The sequence below is a fragment of the Aulonocara sp. 'chitande type north' Nkhata Bay genome, linkage group LG3 (genome assembly GCF_057382095.1).
Source record: "Aulonocara sp. 'chitande type north' Nkhata Bay isolate Kocher_YH1m ecotype deep benthic linkage group LG3, A_spYH_male_GT1.1, whole genome shotgun sequence".
Classification (NCBI taxonomy): Eukaryota; Metazoa; Chordata; class Actinopteri; order Cichliformes; family Cichlidae; genus Aulonocara; species Aulonocara sp. 'chitande type north' Nkhata Bay.
This window is the reverse complement of record NC_141346.1, coordinates 20,548,108-20,565,057: the sequence shown is the minus strand read 5'-3', so window position 1 is coordinate 20,565,057 and position 16,950 is coordinate 20,548,108. Positions and strand designations below refer to the sequence as shown.

Here is a 16,950-nt window from a genome sequence, read left to right as displayed (position 1 = left end):
GTCCTGCTTGGATTGTCTTGACTTTTGTTTAATGTGTAATGTCTTGTTGGTTTGTTGTTGAAATTTGGATTAAAGTTGTTATTTTTCCACTTCATTATTTTACCCTGTGTGCACAATTGTTTTTTCTTCTATTAAACATTTTATTGGAAAATATTCTAGTTGGATCAATATTGTGACAGTGTTTGAGTTTACTGCAGTAATCCCACCTGTGCAGAATCTATCAAAAGATTGTGTTAGGGGGTTAGGGTGAAAAGTAACTTCATAAGAAGCCAAATTTAGATCAGTGCGTTGAGCGGGTGACCACATGCCATACAGCTGAGAGCGGCCCGCCCGGGTTTGAGTCTGACCCGCAGCCCCTTGCCGCATGCTTTCCCCTACTTTACTGTCCTTTCTTCACTGAGTCTATCAATTTTAGCTGAAGAAGTCCAGAAAGAAAAATCTGTTAGACAGTTTTCAGAGATTTCATGTAATAAAATAACCTCCCTGTTTACTCTTAATTCCTCTCTATAATTTCTAATTAAATAGAAGTTTCTTGTATTAAATCCTAGATTTATATGTCAATGTGAATTTAAAAGTACAACTTACACTATACCCATTTCTTAACATTTTGAAAAATCATTTACATTAAACACCTTTTTGTTCAAAAGTATACTTTTAAAATACCTTAAAATGTGAAATTTAGTTTAAATAAAGTTATTAATATTTTAAAATTTAAATATAAAATGCAATTTATAAAATAATAATTAGAAAATACCTATGTTAAGAGTATTTTTGTGTTATATATTAGCTTATGTGATATAGTGTTAACTTTTCATTTTATTGAATTATTGAAATTTTAACTGTTTAATGGAGAACATAAAAATAATGACAAATATGTTAATTTGTTTATTTGTTAGATTACTTTTAATATAGCCAATTTAGTCTAAACCATTGGTTGTTAATAGTACTAAACTGAAATTTTAATGTTTGTTTTAATTATTTTTTATATTTAGTAATGTATATATGTATAACAATATGAATTAATCTAGAGGCTTTAGTGAATTAAAGTCAGAATATTAACAGACAACACTTTATTAGTAGATTTGATTTTTTTTTTCTTTATAGTTTTTTCCTTATGATTTTAAGCTAAATACCTGAATGTAACCATTTTAATAAAAGGGCAATAAGTTAAAGTAACCAAATAACAGAAATGACCATTTTTGTCATACTTGAATGTCACCTGTCATTTTGTTTTCGAGCAGCCAGACTTTCTTGTAATTTTTCTAATGATGTGTAGACAACGTCACAAAGCACCAATTTTAAATTATATCTTTAGTCACTTTGTTACTATCACCCTGTCACAAAAACACATATTTTCTTCAATTTCTATGTAAAATGACAAAAATATAAGTTTAATAGGTATAAAACTGTATTTTCTTATATTCGACTGAGCAATAATCACTGTGTAAAATCACTCAAATGTGCAATCCACTGGTATTCCTATTTATCCATATTATATATTCTGTGTTTATATATGTGTATATGTGGTATATTTATGCCTATATCCTTACTCTCATTCCCCTTTACTGTATCTGTAACATGCTGTGCTTCTGTCGGTGCTGTGCTATTGGACAGAAGCCCCTAATGTAAAGGTCCCCGAGGTCAATGCAGACTGTGCATCATCCAATGCTGAGGGCTAAAAGAGGAGATAGAGCTTTTGAAGCTTGAGATCTATGAATGTGGTGATTTGTTTTAAAAGCAGCTAAAAATATAATCTTTTTAAGCTTGCTTTTGGGTAACTTTTTGTTCTAACATTTAACCATTTTTGTTATGATGTTTATCCTTAAAGGTGCTACATTAAAAATGCTTTTCACTTACTTTACTATAATGCCATGATTTTCACCAGCATCTTAAATGTACAGCAGACATCAGTCTTACTGGGGTTAGCTAGTAAAAGTCACACCAGCAGGGGAACTAAATAACGCCTGATTTTCTTTTCCGGACACAATTTGTAGCTGCACCAGAATCCGCCGGAAACGCACTCTGCGCTGTAGTGTGTGGATGTGTTCTTCGTCAAAACACAGCTGAGAAAACAAACAAACATGTTTTACTGGATGAAGAGCGGCAGCAGCGGCGGCCCCGAGCCGGTCGACAGCGTCGGTAACATGTCTAAGAGCGACATACTGAGAGGAATCGTCACCGAGAAAATGAGCACAGCCGCCCGCGAGATCTTAGCGGTGGTGGAGAGGACTGTAGCCGACTACGAGGAGGAGGCTGCGGGCTTCAGGCGAGAGATCGGCCGTCAGAGGAGACTGCTGGAGCTCCTGCAGCCTAACGTCTCTCTGGAGAGAAGAGGTGAGTGGACAAATAAAGCTGCTCGCAGCCACAAAAAGCTGATTTGTAAATTTAGAATTTGCCGAACTTCGTTTAAAAATCGCTGATTTTACGTTTACAAGCTGTTAAACATACAGATGTGTAATTACAATAAAATGTGAATGCAGGGAAAATAATATTAGCGTTATTTGCAATTCGGCATGAATCTCTCTCAGCTTAAGTGTAGAGAAGAGCAGATGATTCAATTTTTTTTTTTTTTTCCCTGAAGTAGACCTTGAGGTGTATAAAGCCTCTACTTGAGGTAGAACCTTCAGCCTGGAGTGGTTATTCCATACATTTTTTAGTGCCATGACCTCAGACTTTGAGGGACTAATTAGAATTTCTGCTGCTTCAGGCTGTTCCAGTGAGATGGAGGTCGCCAACAGAAAACATCTGAGACCACCCAACTAAACTCTTCTTGAGCGTGCAATCTGACTTACTGCTTTTTATTATCCACGCTCTCATGGCTGTTGTACAGACTCTTAAAAGCATGTAGCAACAGGCCATATAACCCATAACCACGCCCTTCTTCTCACAAGATATGCCATTGGGCGTAATGTAGTTATCCTTGAGAGCATAAGAGTCTGGTCTAATTCTTATCCCAGATTGTCATTCTTTGTTTTGTTTTGGGTTTTTTTTTTTTTTGTCTTTTTGGAATCTAGAGTTAATTTTTTCTTAGTGGTTTACATAATAAAAACAATGATCAACAGGAAGGAGCGTCTTTGGAGCTGCAGTCAAACACCACAGTCACACAAAGCTGATATATTGATCAAATGTTCTTTTTGACCAAAAAACACAAAGTCCTACAGCCTGATGTGGAGAGGCATGAGGTGGAAGTCGTGCCTGAGGACAGAGAGGAGCAACAGCCCAAGCAACAGACAGGTACGTCTGAACAGTCTTACCATTAATTGTTTTTCTTTTTGGGGGGGGGGTTCAAGGCTTTTATAAAGAATATTGCAAAATGACACAGGCACCCTATAACATGGGTAACCCCATATATAGGTATATATCCAGAATACAACCAGATGAGTTGCGCTTATTGGCACAGACTGATTAAGATTGATTGCAACATGTTGGCAGTCTGTCCATGTTTGTAAATTGGCCTCCAGTTATTTGCAAACATCACCAATTTGTCACCAGCAGTCAGTCAAAAGTCAGCCTGACTGTTTAGAACCAATTTGCCTCCTACTGTGTGTTAATAAGGAGGTTCAAAGTTTTTATTTTTTATCACCATGGCCTCATCTGGTCAGAATGCAAAGAAAACTGCTATCAATTAGTTGCCGTATATCTTGGTTTACTTCACTGTAATCAGTAGTAACTTAAAGGAAGACACGCATGGACTGCTAAACTCTGAAAGAGAAAACAAGTCATTTAAGTTAATGACTTTAAGTCATTAACTTAAATAAAGATTTAAACTGAGAACTACAAATCAAACTCACCTAAGCTGCCGCCCCATGTGGGAGTGAAAAGAGGGCATGAAAGTGAGTGCAGTGCTTATATAATGTGCGCCAGGCGAGTTCAATTAATCAAATTATTACTAAAGCAAACTGACTAAACCACATGTATCGTGTGTTTATCATCATATGATTCAAATTAAAAACCATAACAAAAAGTGACTTCTGATGTATCCAGGTGTGGAGGACACTGAGAGCCTGGGCCTGCTTTGGTACGACGACATTGATGAAGAGGAGCAGGAGTTGATGCAACCAACAAGTTCCCGACAAAAACGAGAAGATCTAAAGGACCCAGATTATAAAATGCCGTCAAGGTTAGAACAAACACCACTTTAAGGAACAACAAACTGTAGAGGTTTGTGATATGGCCAACAATATGTGGATGGTCCCCAAGTTTATTTGCATTTGCTTTATAGTCTTTTATGGCACTGACTTAGTTCCTGCATTTTCGCCAGAGTTCCGACTATCAGGAAGAAGCCCGGCAGACCTCGCATCAGTGACACAAAGAACCATATAGATCTCAGAGTCCGCATCCTGGAGGACTCTCACACCAATGTGCTCTCTAAGACGAGTATGAAATGTTAATCATTAAGGTTTTGTATTTGTCTGTTATGTGGTACAGTGTTAGCCGTGCTATTAATACCATTTTTTCTTTGTTCCTAATTCAAAGCATTTTCCAATGCTTACAAAAATATTTAATTACATTATTTATCATCAGAAATAGTCAAAGACTGGCCAACTAATCACTTGAACTAATGAATACTAGGGCAAGGTTTGGTTTTACTGACTGCCTAAGGACTATTGATCTTAAGATGAATTTCTTCTGTTCCAGTATTCAAGAAGTTCCCAGCACACGACCTGAAGTGCCCTCTTGGTCTACAGGAAGCTGAATTCCTGGACCTGTTGAAGTCAACCTTTCCTCAGCTGGCAGATGATGAACCTTTTGACTTGTTCACAACTGACAGAAGCCGGAGGCTCCAGCCCCTGAAAGTGAAGACTGTGACTCCAGAGGAGATCCACATGTTCATTGGAAACTCTGCCCTCTACATCCGGCTGAAGGTAGACGCTGTACCTGTTTGTGCTGCTTTTGCCTCTGACTTTGGTAGGATTTTGATAATTTTGCCTCTTTATACCACAATAACAGATTTAAAATGTAACAATCATGATGTGATTTAAATGTACACTTTAAGATTTTACAAAAATGTTAAAGAAATTTTAGCTATTTTACTCTCAGTTAACATAAGTACTGATAATAATTTGGAAATGAACTCTTACAGACTAGTGAGGAGGGAGAGAAAGAGTTTCCCCCTTCACCAACAAACGATGACTGTCCATCCAGCGATGCTGACATAACAAAAGACAATGAAGCTGAACTCCAGTCAAGGTAAAAATAAAAACGGGTATAAGGATTTGTGTGCTCTTGATTGACCGACGATATCAAAAACAAGACTCTAGAATGTTGATGTAAATGGTCTGTATTTATATAGCGCCTTACTATTCCCTAAGGACCCCAAAGCGCTTTACATATCCAGTCATCCACCCATTCACACACACATTCACACACTGGTGATGGCAGCTACATTGTAGCCACAGCCACCCTGGGGCGCACTGACAGAGGCGAGGCTGCCGGACACTGGCGCCACCGGGCCCTCTGACCACCACCAGTAGGCAACAGGTGAAGTGTCTTGCCCAAGGACACAACGACCGAGACTGTCCAAGCCGGGGCTCGAACCGGTAACCTTCCGATTACAAGGCGAACGCCAACTCTTGAGCCACGATCGGTTACTCATTAATCATAACTTAAGAGACCTTTTACTACTACGTGAGATCAGAGATCAGGGTTTCACTCAATCTAGACGCTGGATTGTGATAATTCAATGAAAAACATGAAATTTAAAAAATTATTGAGGGAACAAATTCTGATCTAACGAATACCAAACCCAAAATTCTGTGGTTCAAGTTCTCTAATGGATGAGTTTGTTGTTTTTAGTTATTGCAAGTAGACGAAACCTATGGCTTTTATGTACAGGCGCTCAGTACTTAAAACTTACCTTTAACCATTTTGTTCCACAGCAGCTCTGATCAGCATACAGACAGTCCCAGTGTGGACATGCTGGCCAGCAGCTCAACATCACAAAAGCAAGACCTGCAAACAGATGAAGAGGCCTGTGAGAGGGAAGTGGACAGCAAAGATGAACACAAAGCCTTGGCTGTAGACAAATGCTTTAAACCTGTTTCTGAGCTCCAGGTGACAAAAAAGATGAAGAAACAAGTGCGCAAAAGTGACATGAAGGAGATAGAGAAGAGTAAAATAGCCTGTAAAGTGTGTGGAGTGTGGTACTTGAACCTGGGCAGCTTGATCAAACACACCTGGAGTCACCTGGAGGAGCCACAGGGTGGTTGTGGAGTTTGCGGAGAGCAGTTTGAATCTGTGGATGAGTTGAAGAGACATATCAGAATTCACCAGAAAACTCACGACTGCTCATATTGTGGGAAATCTTTCTTCACCATCGTCGGTCTTAACAGCCACGTTTCTCTGCACACAGGAGACAGGCCATTCAAATGTAAGATTTGCAGCAAAACCTTTGCTTACATGTCTGGTCTGAATGTTCATCATTGGGTCCATGTGGAAGAGAAACCACACAAATGTGACATTTGCCCAAAATCCTTTGGTTTGAAGGCGCAGCTCCAAGCTCACAGCAAGATACACACCAGCAAAGACAGATACGTCTGCAATATCTGTGGAAAGTCTGTCTGTGACCTTCGATCTTTGACCCGCCACAAGTTCACTCACTCTGGAGAGCGGCCGTATGGCTGCCAAATCTGCGGGAAGCGTTTCAAACTTTCCGGCAACCTGAAGTCCCACGAGAAGATCCACATGGCTAGGGAGCGACCTTTTCTCTGCCACGTCTGCTGCAAATCCTTCCTGTCAAACTGCAGCCTGATGACTCACATGAAGACGCACAGCAGCGAGAGGCCGCATGTCTGCGGCGTGTGTAGCAAAGGCTTCGTGTCCAACGGCGAACTCAAGGTTCACATGCGAGTGCACACTGGTGAGGCGCCGTACGGCTGTTCCGATTGCGGCCGTTTCTTCAAACGCAAGACTCACCTGACCAACCACATCAGGAGCCACTTGGGCATCAAACGGTTTGTGTGCGCAATCTGTGGGAAGGCGTGCTCTCGCCAGGAACACCTGACGGTCCACATGAGGACCCACAACGGAGAGAGACCGTACCAGTGCACCATCTGCGAAAAAGCCTTCACCCAGAGCCACTGTCTGAAAACGCACATGAAGAGCCACCAGGTGGAGGAAACCTCTGTCCCCAGTCCATCCACAACCTAAACGACACTGAAAACAACTTTTTTTTATCATAATATACTTACAGATGCAGTTTGTTTTTGTTTTTTTTTAATCTGTGAACTTTATATTTCATTTTTTTAAACTGGAAAAAGTGTTGTGGATTTTTTTTTTCTTCTTTTTATAACTTTTTGTGCTAAAACACGTGGTTCTTAGATCATCATGTCACTTACAGCAAACATGTAGTCTGGTGACCAACAGTTCTACTAAATCGTTATTTTTTTGGGCATAAAGACCTAAGTTACTGAAGGACCTGCTTATAAAATAAAACAAAAAAAATCACAAAGTTCTGTAAAAAATTTGGTGCAGTAAAATGTTAGTCGTGTAAACCACTCTGCTTTAAATAAAAAGGGGAAAAAAGTTAACTATTTGAATTCTTGGTTAGTTTCTTTTCTCTTTTAACACAGTAATACTGATAATCAGAACTCTCAAAATTAGTTTAGTATGATTTTGGCCATCTTAAAAGTCTTTGAGTTTCATCTGGTTTCCTAATTGTTCCCCTTAATTGTGTTTCAGGGGGAACTTTGTATTAATCAAATTGTTTTAGAAGTGAGCTAATATCAAGCCAACAGCCATTGTAAACAGATGTTCCCAGATTTTTTCTTAGAAACCACAGATATCCTCCGCAGTTGTTTCAAAGGAAAACGCACCTTTGAGTGTTGAAATGCCAGTGTACTCAGAGGCGGGGATTTGAAAGTAGCCGATCCGAGAGCGTTGTTCATCTCTCTTAATTGCATCTCCAGCAGATGCAGTCCAGCGTTCCCACATCATACATGTAGCTATCTCGAGTGTTTTTCATTTTGTTCTTAAAGTCATTCATCCCCAGATTTATATATTCAGGGTTTAAACTATAAAATCATTTATAGGCAGTTTTGTTTTACCACATCCAAAATTCAAGGTTTTTCAAAATTCACGGGTGCTCTTGGACCGTAACCCCCCATCAATTTCAGGGCTCAAATGTACATTAACACACACTTTAGATCAGCATATAATTGTAAAAGTGGGCAGTCAGAATAACGAAAACCAGTAAAAAGCTTTAAAAAAAGCCAAACATCTGCTGTCACCCAGAACTCCTCTGTATTCATACAGCGCCTTTCATCACAGGAAAGGAATTAGAGCCTCACCAAAACAAAACAAAAACCAACCTTGAGAAACATCAAATAAAAAATAGAAACACTTGAGTGCGCAATGAAAACATAATTAACTAGAGATAAAGGAGGCGCGGAGAGATCAGCGAAAGAGTTAACTTAAACAAAAAAAAAAATCTCCACACAGAAACAACCATCCAGGTTTATAAAACTTTGAAATCCAGAAGCTTCTCTAAACTTAGGAGCTGAAAAACAATCTTTTTGGGGGGATTTCTGTCGTATTCTGTGTCATTTTACACTGTTAGTTTGTATAAAAATTGACCAATACTTTACGTTTTGTCTTAAACCTTTAACCCTGCAATTATATATATACAAAACTACCTTGTACTGCTATTGTTTTTAGTACAAATAGCCTAAAATATCACATTAGTTGCAGACATCAGTCATACAAATAAAATAAAGGGGGTTGTGTATGCGAGTGAGGGAGCAGAGCACTGACTCTGTTATGTCTGCAGCAATGTGGAAGACCTGGCAATCTATCCATTCTTACAAGCACAAGCTGAAAGTAGAATAAAATATTGATGTCAAGTAGTGGGAATAAGTAGGACTCTAAACTGTACAACAGTGTTTTGATTCTGCGTTCTGCAGCGTTCTTATATTAAAAAAAACTCCTATAAATCACTTCGAGGGATCAAACCTTGCCTCTCTTCCCTCGCACGATCTGATATCGTCGTGTTCATGTTGTTCCAGATCAACATAGTAAATGTTGTTCCAAGATCAACATTGCAAGTGACCAATCAGAATACTATGTTGATCTGGGAACAACACCAACACAACGATATCAGATCGTGCGTGATCTCGTGGGCTGTGATCCAACATGTGACTGCTTTTAGTGGTAAAGCTACACAACATCAACTGCATGCACTCTGATGGTATGTGACACACACACTCATGAAATGTGCAAGTGTTTTGTTTTTCTTACTGAACTAAAGCCAGCAGCACCACCAGTCACACAGAACTGAGAGAAATTTCTGTCAGACATGTCTGGTTCTTTTTTCAAGTCAAGCGGCTTTTATTGTCCTTTCAACCATGTACGGAAATGAGACAACATTCCTCTGAGACCCTGGTGCTACATATGACATATAACAGACAGTCAACACAGGACTACATAAAGTCCAACGTGCAAAAATTGCAAAGAAACAAGACAAGACAGTGCAACACTGGACAGCACAGGACGATACACACACAAAACAGTGTAATGGAAATAGGCAAAATACTGAGTGTTGTGCAAAAAGTAACTTGGTGTCTGATGGTCTGCATGTGTGTGTTAGTGTGTGTGTGATACTGCAGATAAGTGTTTGGTAGTGACGTGTATGTAGCTCTGCGTGTGTGTGTGTGTGTGTGTGTGTGTGTGTGTGCCAGTCCAGTCACTGAGTGTTCAGGAGTCTGATGGCCTGGGGGAAGAAACTGTTTCACAGTCTGGCATTGAGGCCCGAATGCTGCAGTACCTCTTGCCATTGGGCTGCAGGGTGAAGAGTGTGTGTGAGGGTTGTGTGGGGTCCTCCACAATTCTGGTGGCTTGTGGATAGAGCGGGTGATACAAGTGTCTGTGATGGAGGGAAGAGGCATGATCTGATATGGTCGTGTTGGTGTTGTTCCCAGATCATCATAGTAAATGTTGTTCCAGGATCAACATTGCAAGTGACCAATCAGAATGTTGTGACGTCATACTTTTGCGACTTCGGGAAAAACCGCCGTAAAACAAAAAACTGTACTTAAGCTGCGAGAAACCGCCTCTGTCCGCCGATCAACGGACCCTGACCCTAACACCCTAGATGGTTATACCCACATCGGCTGGGGGAGTGTTCGCATCAGCTCTTTCGATGGTGAAGATAGCAAGGGTAATTTGTTTGTCTTGGGTCTTCATTCAGGTAAAGAGGTAGTGCCCTGAGGACACACTCTCTCCCCTTTTCAATAGTTTGCTTCTGTAGAGAGTGGCAGAGATACAGGAAGAGAAAACAGAAATACTTTAGGATGACACAAACTCACATTATACGCAAAATGAATGAATGACAAAAACTGATCTTTAACATACAGGGAGTGCAGAATTATTAGGCAAGTTGTATTTTTGAGGAATCATTTTATTATTGAACAACAACCATGTTCTCAATGAACCCAAAAAACTCATTAATATCAAAGCTGAATGTTTTTGGAAGTAGTTTTTAGTTTGTTTTTAGTTTTAGCTATTTTAGGGGGATATCTGTCTGTGCAGGTGACTATTACTGTGCATAATTATTAGGCAACTTAACAAAAAACAAATATATACCCATTTCAATTGTTTATTTTTACCAGTGACACCAATATAACATCTCCACATTCACAAATATACATTTCTGACATTCAAAAACGAAACAAAAACAAATCAGCGACCAATATAGCCACCTTTCTTTGCAAGGACACTCAAAAGCCTGCCATCCATGGATTCTGTCAGTGTTTTGATCTGTTCACCATCAACATTGCGTGCAGCAGCAACCACAGCCTCCCAGACACTGTTCAGAGAGGTGTACTGTTTTCCCTCCTTTAAATCTCACATTTGATGATGGACCACAGGTTCTCAATGGGGTTCAGATCAGGTGAACAAGGAGGCTATGTCATTAGTTTTTATTCTTTTTATACCCTTTTGATAGGTTTGTAGCATAAACCTATTCGCTGGAACGTTAAGGACAACTTGCTACACAGCAAAAGGCAAGACACAAGGCACCAAAGTTCTTCGTGTTACTCATGCATGAGGGAAACCTGCCTGGAGCCAAGTGTCGTTCCACCACTTGACCTCTGTCAGACTCTCAGCCAGGTTCCCCATAGCACTCCTTTTATTGTGGTTACATGAATATGCATAGGGTCATTAACATATAACATCTTACATAGGTATACATGTGAACAAAGAATACTGTGTGTGTGTGTGTGTGTGTGTGTGTGTGTGGGGTCAGAGTGTGACCCCATAAACAACTTCCCTTAACCTGCTGGTCTGGAAAATCTAACAGTTCATCTAAACAAAAGGCACTTAGACTAGAACAGACGTAGCTACGTTAATGTAATGCTACTGTAAAACAATAAAACAAGGTATGACCTCTCCCATGCTCCCATGCTCCCAGGATGTGGGTGTGCATTCTAGTGTGGAATACACACCAAGCCTTTGCAGCCTGCTAAAGATCACACATCCTATCACTACACAATGATTATACACCTCTAAGCATATATGGTTAAATATTTCCTAATACAAATGACAATAATAAAATCTAAACCCATCACCTTTCTTGCCAGCCACGCTGTGGAGTACTTGGACGCGTGTGATGGAGCATTGTCCTGCATGAAAATCATGTTTTTCTTGAAGGATGCAGACTTCTTCCTGTATCACTGCTTGAAGAAGGTGTCTTCCAGAAACTGGCAGTAGGACTGGGAGTTGAGCTTGACTCCATCCTCAACCCGAAAAGGCCCCACAAGCTCATCTTTGATGATACCAGCCCAAACCAGTACTCCACCTCCACCTTGCTGGCGTCTGAGTCGGACTGGAGCTCTCTGCCCTTTACCAATCCAGCCACGGGCCCATCCATCTGGCCCATCAAGTCTCACTCTCATTTCATCAGTCCATAAAACCTTAGAAAAATCAGTCTTGAGATATTTCTTGGCCCAGTCTTGACGTTTCAGCTTGTGTGTCTTGTTCAGTGGTGGTCGTCTTTCAGCCTTTCTTACCTTGGCCATGTCTCTGAGTATTGCACACCTTGTGCTTTTGGGCACGCCAGTGATGTTGCAGCTCTGAAATATGGCCAAACTGGTGGCCAAGTGACGTGCTGATTTGCCTAATAATTCTGCACTCCCTGTATTTAGAAACGGCCAAACAGTCTGCAGTCTATGAACTAACCGTAGCTAACGCCAGCTAACAATGTTAGCTCGGTGGCGAGTAGCCTTCATTAATAGTAATAAAAGTCACACATGAAAAAATGCGGACCTCAGCAAGTCCAGGAACTCAGCTTCCTGTAGACCATGAGGACACTTCAGGTACTGCACTGGATACTTAGTCACTGGAAGGGAAGAGTTCATCATGAGTTCATCATGGTTAGATACCATATTTCTAAGATTTTCAGGGTCGAGTACAATAACCTCAGTTCTATCTGAATTTAAGTTCAGTTAGCAGCCATCCAGGTCTAAATGTCTTTAAGACATTCCTGCAGTTTAACTTACTGGTGTGTATTATCTGGCTTCATAGACAGATAAAGTTGGGTGTAATTTGCATATCAGTGATAATGTATCCTATGCCTTCTTATTTTACAGCAGACACCGTCACTGTAAAATATCAGAATATTCCTGAGGGAGGAATCAGTTGGAGTTCAGATTGGGAGAGTATGAAATCTTCAGACTTTTTAACATAGATTAATTCTTTTAATGTTTCTGTGATTAAATAACAAGCTGTTAACCTTGTCGGAGAGCATATCAATCTGAGAGTCCTCCAGGATGCAGATTCTGAATTCAATATGCTTCTGAGGGGCACTGATCTGAGATTTTCCACAAGGCCGTGGTAGAAGAATGTCAGTCATTTTCATCTCATCTTTTCATTTTTCTGCCCAAACCTCCGTCTCTGATAATGGGTTGCATCAGCACAAACTAGGTTTTGGCATAATAATAACACTCTCTGTATTTACCAAGAGCGCGCAGAGAGAGGACTATGTGTAGAGATTTTTGCGAGTGACCTTCTTGCATATGCATTTCAAGTTCCTTTCTAAAGGTGCAAAATATATGCTGGAGAATATTTATGTTGGGCGGAACTTAAAAATCTGGTGTAACACTTTAAAAGTTACTTTGTGTTGTTGGCATTCACATGTAGACTCAGGGAAAAATATGTGTCCTCATTAGGACAGTGTTCTATGTGGGACTATAGCCTACAGGTTTATATTTTTTAATTATAGAGTAATGAGAATGTAACGTAATGAGTATTGTAACAAATTACACTCTCCAGTGAGTAATTAAATAATAATGTGTTGCATTACTTTTAAGAAAAGTAATGTGTAGAGTGTAATACATTACTTTGAAAAAAATAATGAACCCCAACACTGTTTAAATCAAGGGCGCAAACTGATTTTCTAACATCTGCAACTTGCAGTTCACTGCTAATTACACAGATATTAAACGTCAAAAAAGGGTGCTTGCTATGGTCACAGTTATTGCTGTGTGGAAAAAGCATCATCTACTCAAAGATGAAGAACAAACATGGAGCCAGCATGACAATCACAAAGAGAAATGGCTGCAAAACAGAGAGAGCAGAGCAGAGGGATGACATCACGGACTGTCCTAAAAATAATGAGCCCCTGTATGGACATCAGTCTGATCAATTAATTTATGTTATGTTAGCTTTAAAAACATGTGAAAAAAGTATTTAGTTCAGTTCGGTTTTATTTATATGGGTCCAAATCAAAGTGCTGTTATTACACCCCTGCGAAACTGTGATCATTTCAGGACCATGGACAGCGCATGAGTGTTTGACTGTGCCTCTTGGGATGATCTGATATTATCGTGTTGGTGTTGTTCCTGGAACAACATAGGCTGTATCCCAATTCAGGGTCTGCAGCCTTAAAGACCGCATTTTAAGGCCAATTACGTCACAGCGACGCGACGAAGGCTGTCCCAATTCAAGGGCTGCTTGAAATGCGGCTAGCTAATTGTTATTTACTAGCTAATCTTAAATGACTGTTCAGTACAGAAGTGAAGCCCAATAATCATGATTTCACAGTCCTGTGGTCTCAGCCTCAGATACTTATCAAATCAAAGCTATGTAGAAACAAACAAACAAATGAACAAAAGATTTTCTCCTTCATTTCTGTCAAACAAAGCTGTATGAAAGGTTTCCAGCTGTTAGTGTCATGGCTGCTAGGCAACCTGGGCAGCGCGATGGAGGCTAGACCGTCCCATTTCACAAGGCTCTCACTTCCGGCCTTAGCGGTCTTTGAGTACGCGGCCCTTGTGGACCGTTAAGGCTGCGTACTTTAAGGCTGCAGACCCTGAATTGGGACAGCCATAGTAAATGTTGTTCCAGGATCAACATTGCAAGCGACCAATCACATTCTTGTGACGTTATTCTTTGGCACGCCAAGCCATTCGTGCATTTATGAAATTCCAATGTTGCAAGGACAATATCAGTTCTGCTTAAAGGGTTAGGGTTAGGGTCAGGGTCCATTGATCGGCGGACAGAGGCGGTTTCTCGCAGCTTAAGTACAGTTTTTTGTTTTACTGCGTTTTTTTCCAAAGTCGAAAAAGTATGACGTCACAACATTCTGATTGGTCACTTGCAATGTTGATCCTGATCTGGGAACTGGCAGTAAGAGATAATCAAAAGTATCGAGATTTAATTGAGGGATGATACTGCACCAGAAATGTTGAAGGGTGGTGTGTATATTAACGTTCAAGGCATATTGTTATGAGGTGGAAGTATGTTCATATTGTGTTTGGGCTACATTGTGTGCATTGTAAAGGTAATTGCAATACATACTAAGAATAAGAGTAATTTAGGAATGCAGGATTAATGTATATTTTGCGGACTTTTAAAAATGAACAGTTGTTTCCATGTCAAAATGTTTGCAACTCAAGTTCTTTGCCGATACACTGGTAAAAGAAATGTTGACAGTGGCAAGTGTTAAATGGTTACTGCTGTGCTGTTGCAAAAAAACTGAAAGCTGTTTTATTGTTAGACCATATGTTGGCATGTTTTATTAAAGTTTTATTTGGGATGTTGATATAATTTTGTTTAATTGCTAATATCAATGGACTATATTTTTATCAAAATTATTACATAAATTTTTTTAATTGTAATTAAAAGTGGGCACTTCCCTTTGCATTGTTAAAGTTGTGTTACTGGACTGACCCTAAGCAATCATTGCAAATAGCAACTTTGCTATTCATTTCAGACACTTTTAAAGAAAAAGAACTCCACAGACATCACATGTGCATAACTCAAGTGTCATCTTATCAATGTGTTATGTGGTCTTCAATGTTTTTTCTTCTATTTCTGGCAGATACAGACATTTAATTTAAAGTCTTGATGTTGCTTCTGTCTACATACTGTTAGTTACTAACCCTAATGAGCTGTTGTGTTTTGTTTCGGACTGGATTTACACAAATGCTCACTGAATGTGTTGGCAATAAAGGAATTTAAAAAAGATAAGTTGGATGTACTTAATTCATTTGTGTGGAACCTGTTGACAAAATAGATTTATGTAAAACTAATTAGTAAAGCATAAGGTGGCTGAAAATATAATATTTGAATTAATCTAACTTAAATTTAACATTTTACTGCCACAAATAAGAAATGTGTTTAAGTAACTAATCTAAGCTATCTAACCTGTAAATACATAATTTATGTTCATACAACATAACTTGATTTAGTCTTAAATATCTCTTGTTAATCCTAAGTAGTTTTTTAAAATTAGATGACTTAAAGATTTTTGCTTTAAACTAACACAACGCAATTTCGTGGAACCTGTTGACAAAATAATTTTAATTAAAGTCAACGTTTCATTTTTTTGAGTGGGAAAGCTACAATATCAAGGCTTAATGCAGAATTTTCTGTACGTTTTTGTCCTTGACAGGTTAAACCACAATAAATAGCAATAGCATATACGTTGTGTGTGTGTAGTTGTCTGCCTCTTATAACTCTAGTGATTTTCCTGCAGTTTGAAATCTCATGTGATCTTGTTAATTTCATTAGTCCAGCAACTAACCACTCTTACTAGATTGTATCAGGTCATCTCAACAAGAACAAATTAAGTTGTTGAATTTCGTACAGATCCTACATGATTTAATTACGTTCAAGATAGAAACATGAAAATTTTGTGTTCAAATTACAAGGTAGACTTTTTTAATGTAACAACCACCCAATTTACTTTTTTCGGTATACCAAAAAAACGTAGAGGCAGCTGTTCGACTTGACTGAGATGGATGCCTTCCTGAAACCACGATCCAAAGCGTGCAAGACTGAAATCCCGTGCAGTGTCGCGAGAATTAACATTGCTATATCATTGACTTACTTCACTCAAACATGATATGAACAATTCTTATCTATCCGCTCTGCATATTATGTAGTTTTTACACTATATAGTTACACTTAACTTTAAACCATGAGGCAATTGTGTTAAATACACGCAAGGTGCTTACGTAAATCCAAGAGCTGGCCAATCCCTTTTTTTTAGTGTAGCTACAAATAATCATGTGCAGTTCCACGAGATTATTAAAAGACAAAAGGAAAACATATTACTGATACAGAAATAGTTTCGCTGCAAAAAGTGCAGCCTTAGCTAATGCAGTGGCGGAGCGGGGGGGTGGCTTACTGGGCTTAAGCCCGGGTTGTTTTTTCAGAAGCCTGGCGTCTTTTGGAGTGTAATTTTTTCATAGTTAGATGCCTGGCTGACAACTGTATAAAACAAAAACTACACACAATATTCGAAGCACATAGTGCACACTGTGGGAATTTACGACTGTGCGTAAATCCCCCCTAATATTGGTATGATCCGAGCTCAGGCACTAAGCGACTGAGCGAGGGGGCGGGGCAGCTGCTGCTTGCGAGTGCGCTGTTGGAGAAACGGAGCCAGGCAGACAGAGGAGAACGGAAGTTTGACCAGATACCAAAGCAAATCATTTGTACTGTACAAATAAT

At 39.4% G+C, this 16,950-nt stretch overlaps 1 protein-coding gene across 2 annotated transcripts; it reads left to right on the top strand.

Moving 5' to 3' along the window:
• The first annotated feature begins 1,979 nt into the window (after positions 1 to 1,979).
• On the top strand, positions 1,980 to 15,441 carry LOC147334460 (uncharacterized). Of its 2 annotated transcripts, none has more exons than XM_086272576.1 (7): positions 1,980 to 2,334; positions 3,154 to 3,234; positions 3,985 to 4,120; positions 4,262 to 4,377; positions 4,639 to 4,865; positions 5,084 to 5,190; positions 5,883 to 15,441. In XM_086272576.1, the coding sequence occupies exons 1-7, from the start codon at positions 2,082 to 2,084 to the stop codon at positions 7,147 to 7,149; spliced, it is 2,187 nt and encodes a 728-aa protein (XP_086128702.1). In that variant the 5' UTR covers positions 1,980 to 2,081; the 3' UTR covers positions 7,150 to 15,441. The 2 variants fall into 2 exon arrangements, with proteins under 2 accessions (XP_086128702.1, XP_086128693.1); XM_086272567.1 differs by having other exon boundaries at positions 5,880 to 15,441.
• Positions 15,442 to 16,950: the final 1,509 nt, after the last annotated feature.

Coding starts and splice junctions, on each gene's coding strand:
- LOC147334460 (XM_086272567.1), top strand. CDS start 2,082: ATGTTTTACTGGATGAAGAGCGGCAGCAGCGGCGGCCCCGAGCCGGTC. Junction 2,335..3,153: donor CGTCTCTCTGGAGAGAAGAG/GTGAGTGGACAA, acceptor AAAAACACAAAG/TCCTACAGCCTGATGTGGAG. Junction 3,235..3,984: donor ACAGCCCAAGCAACAGACAG/GTACGTCTGAAC, acceptor TGATGTATCCAG/GTGTGGAGGACACTGAGAGC.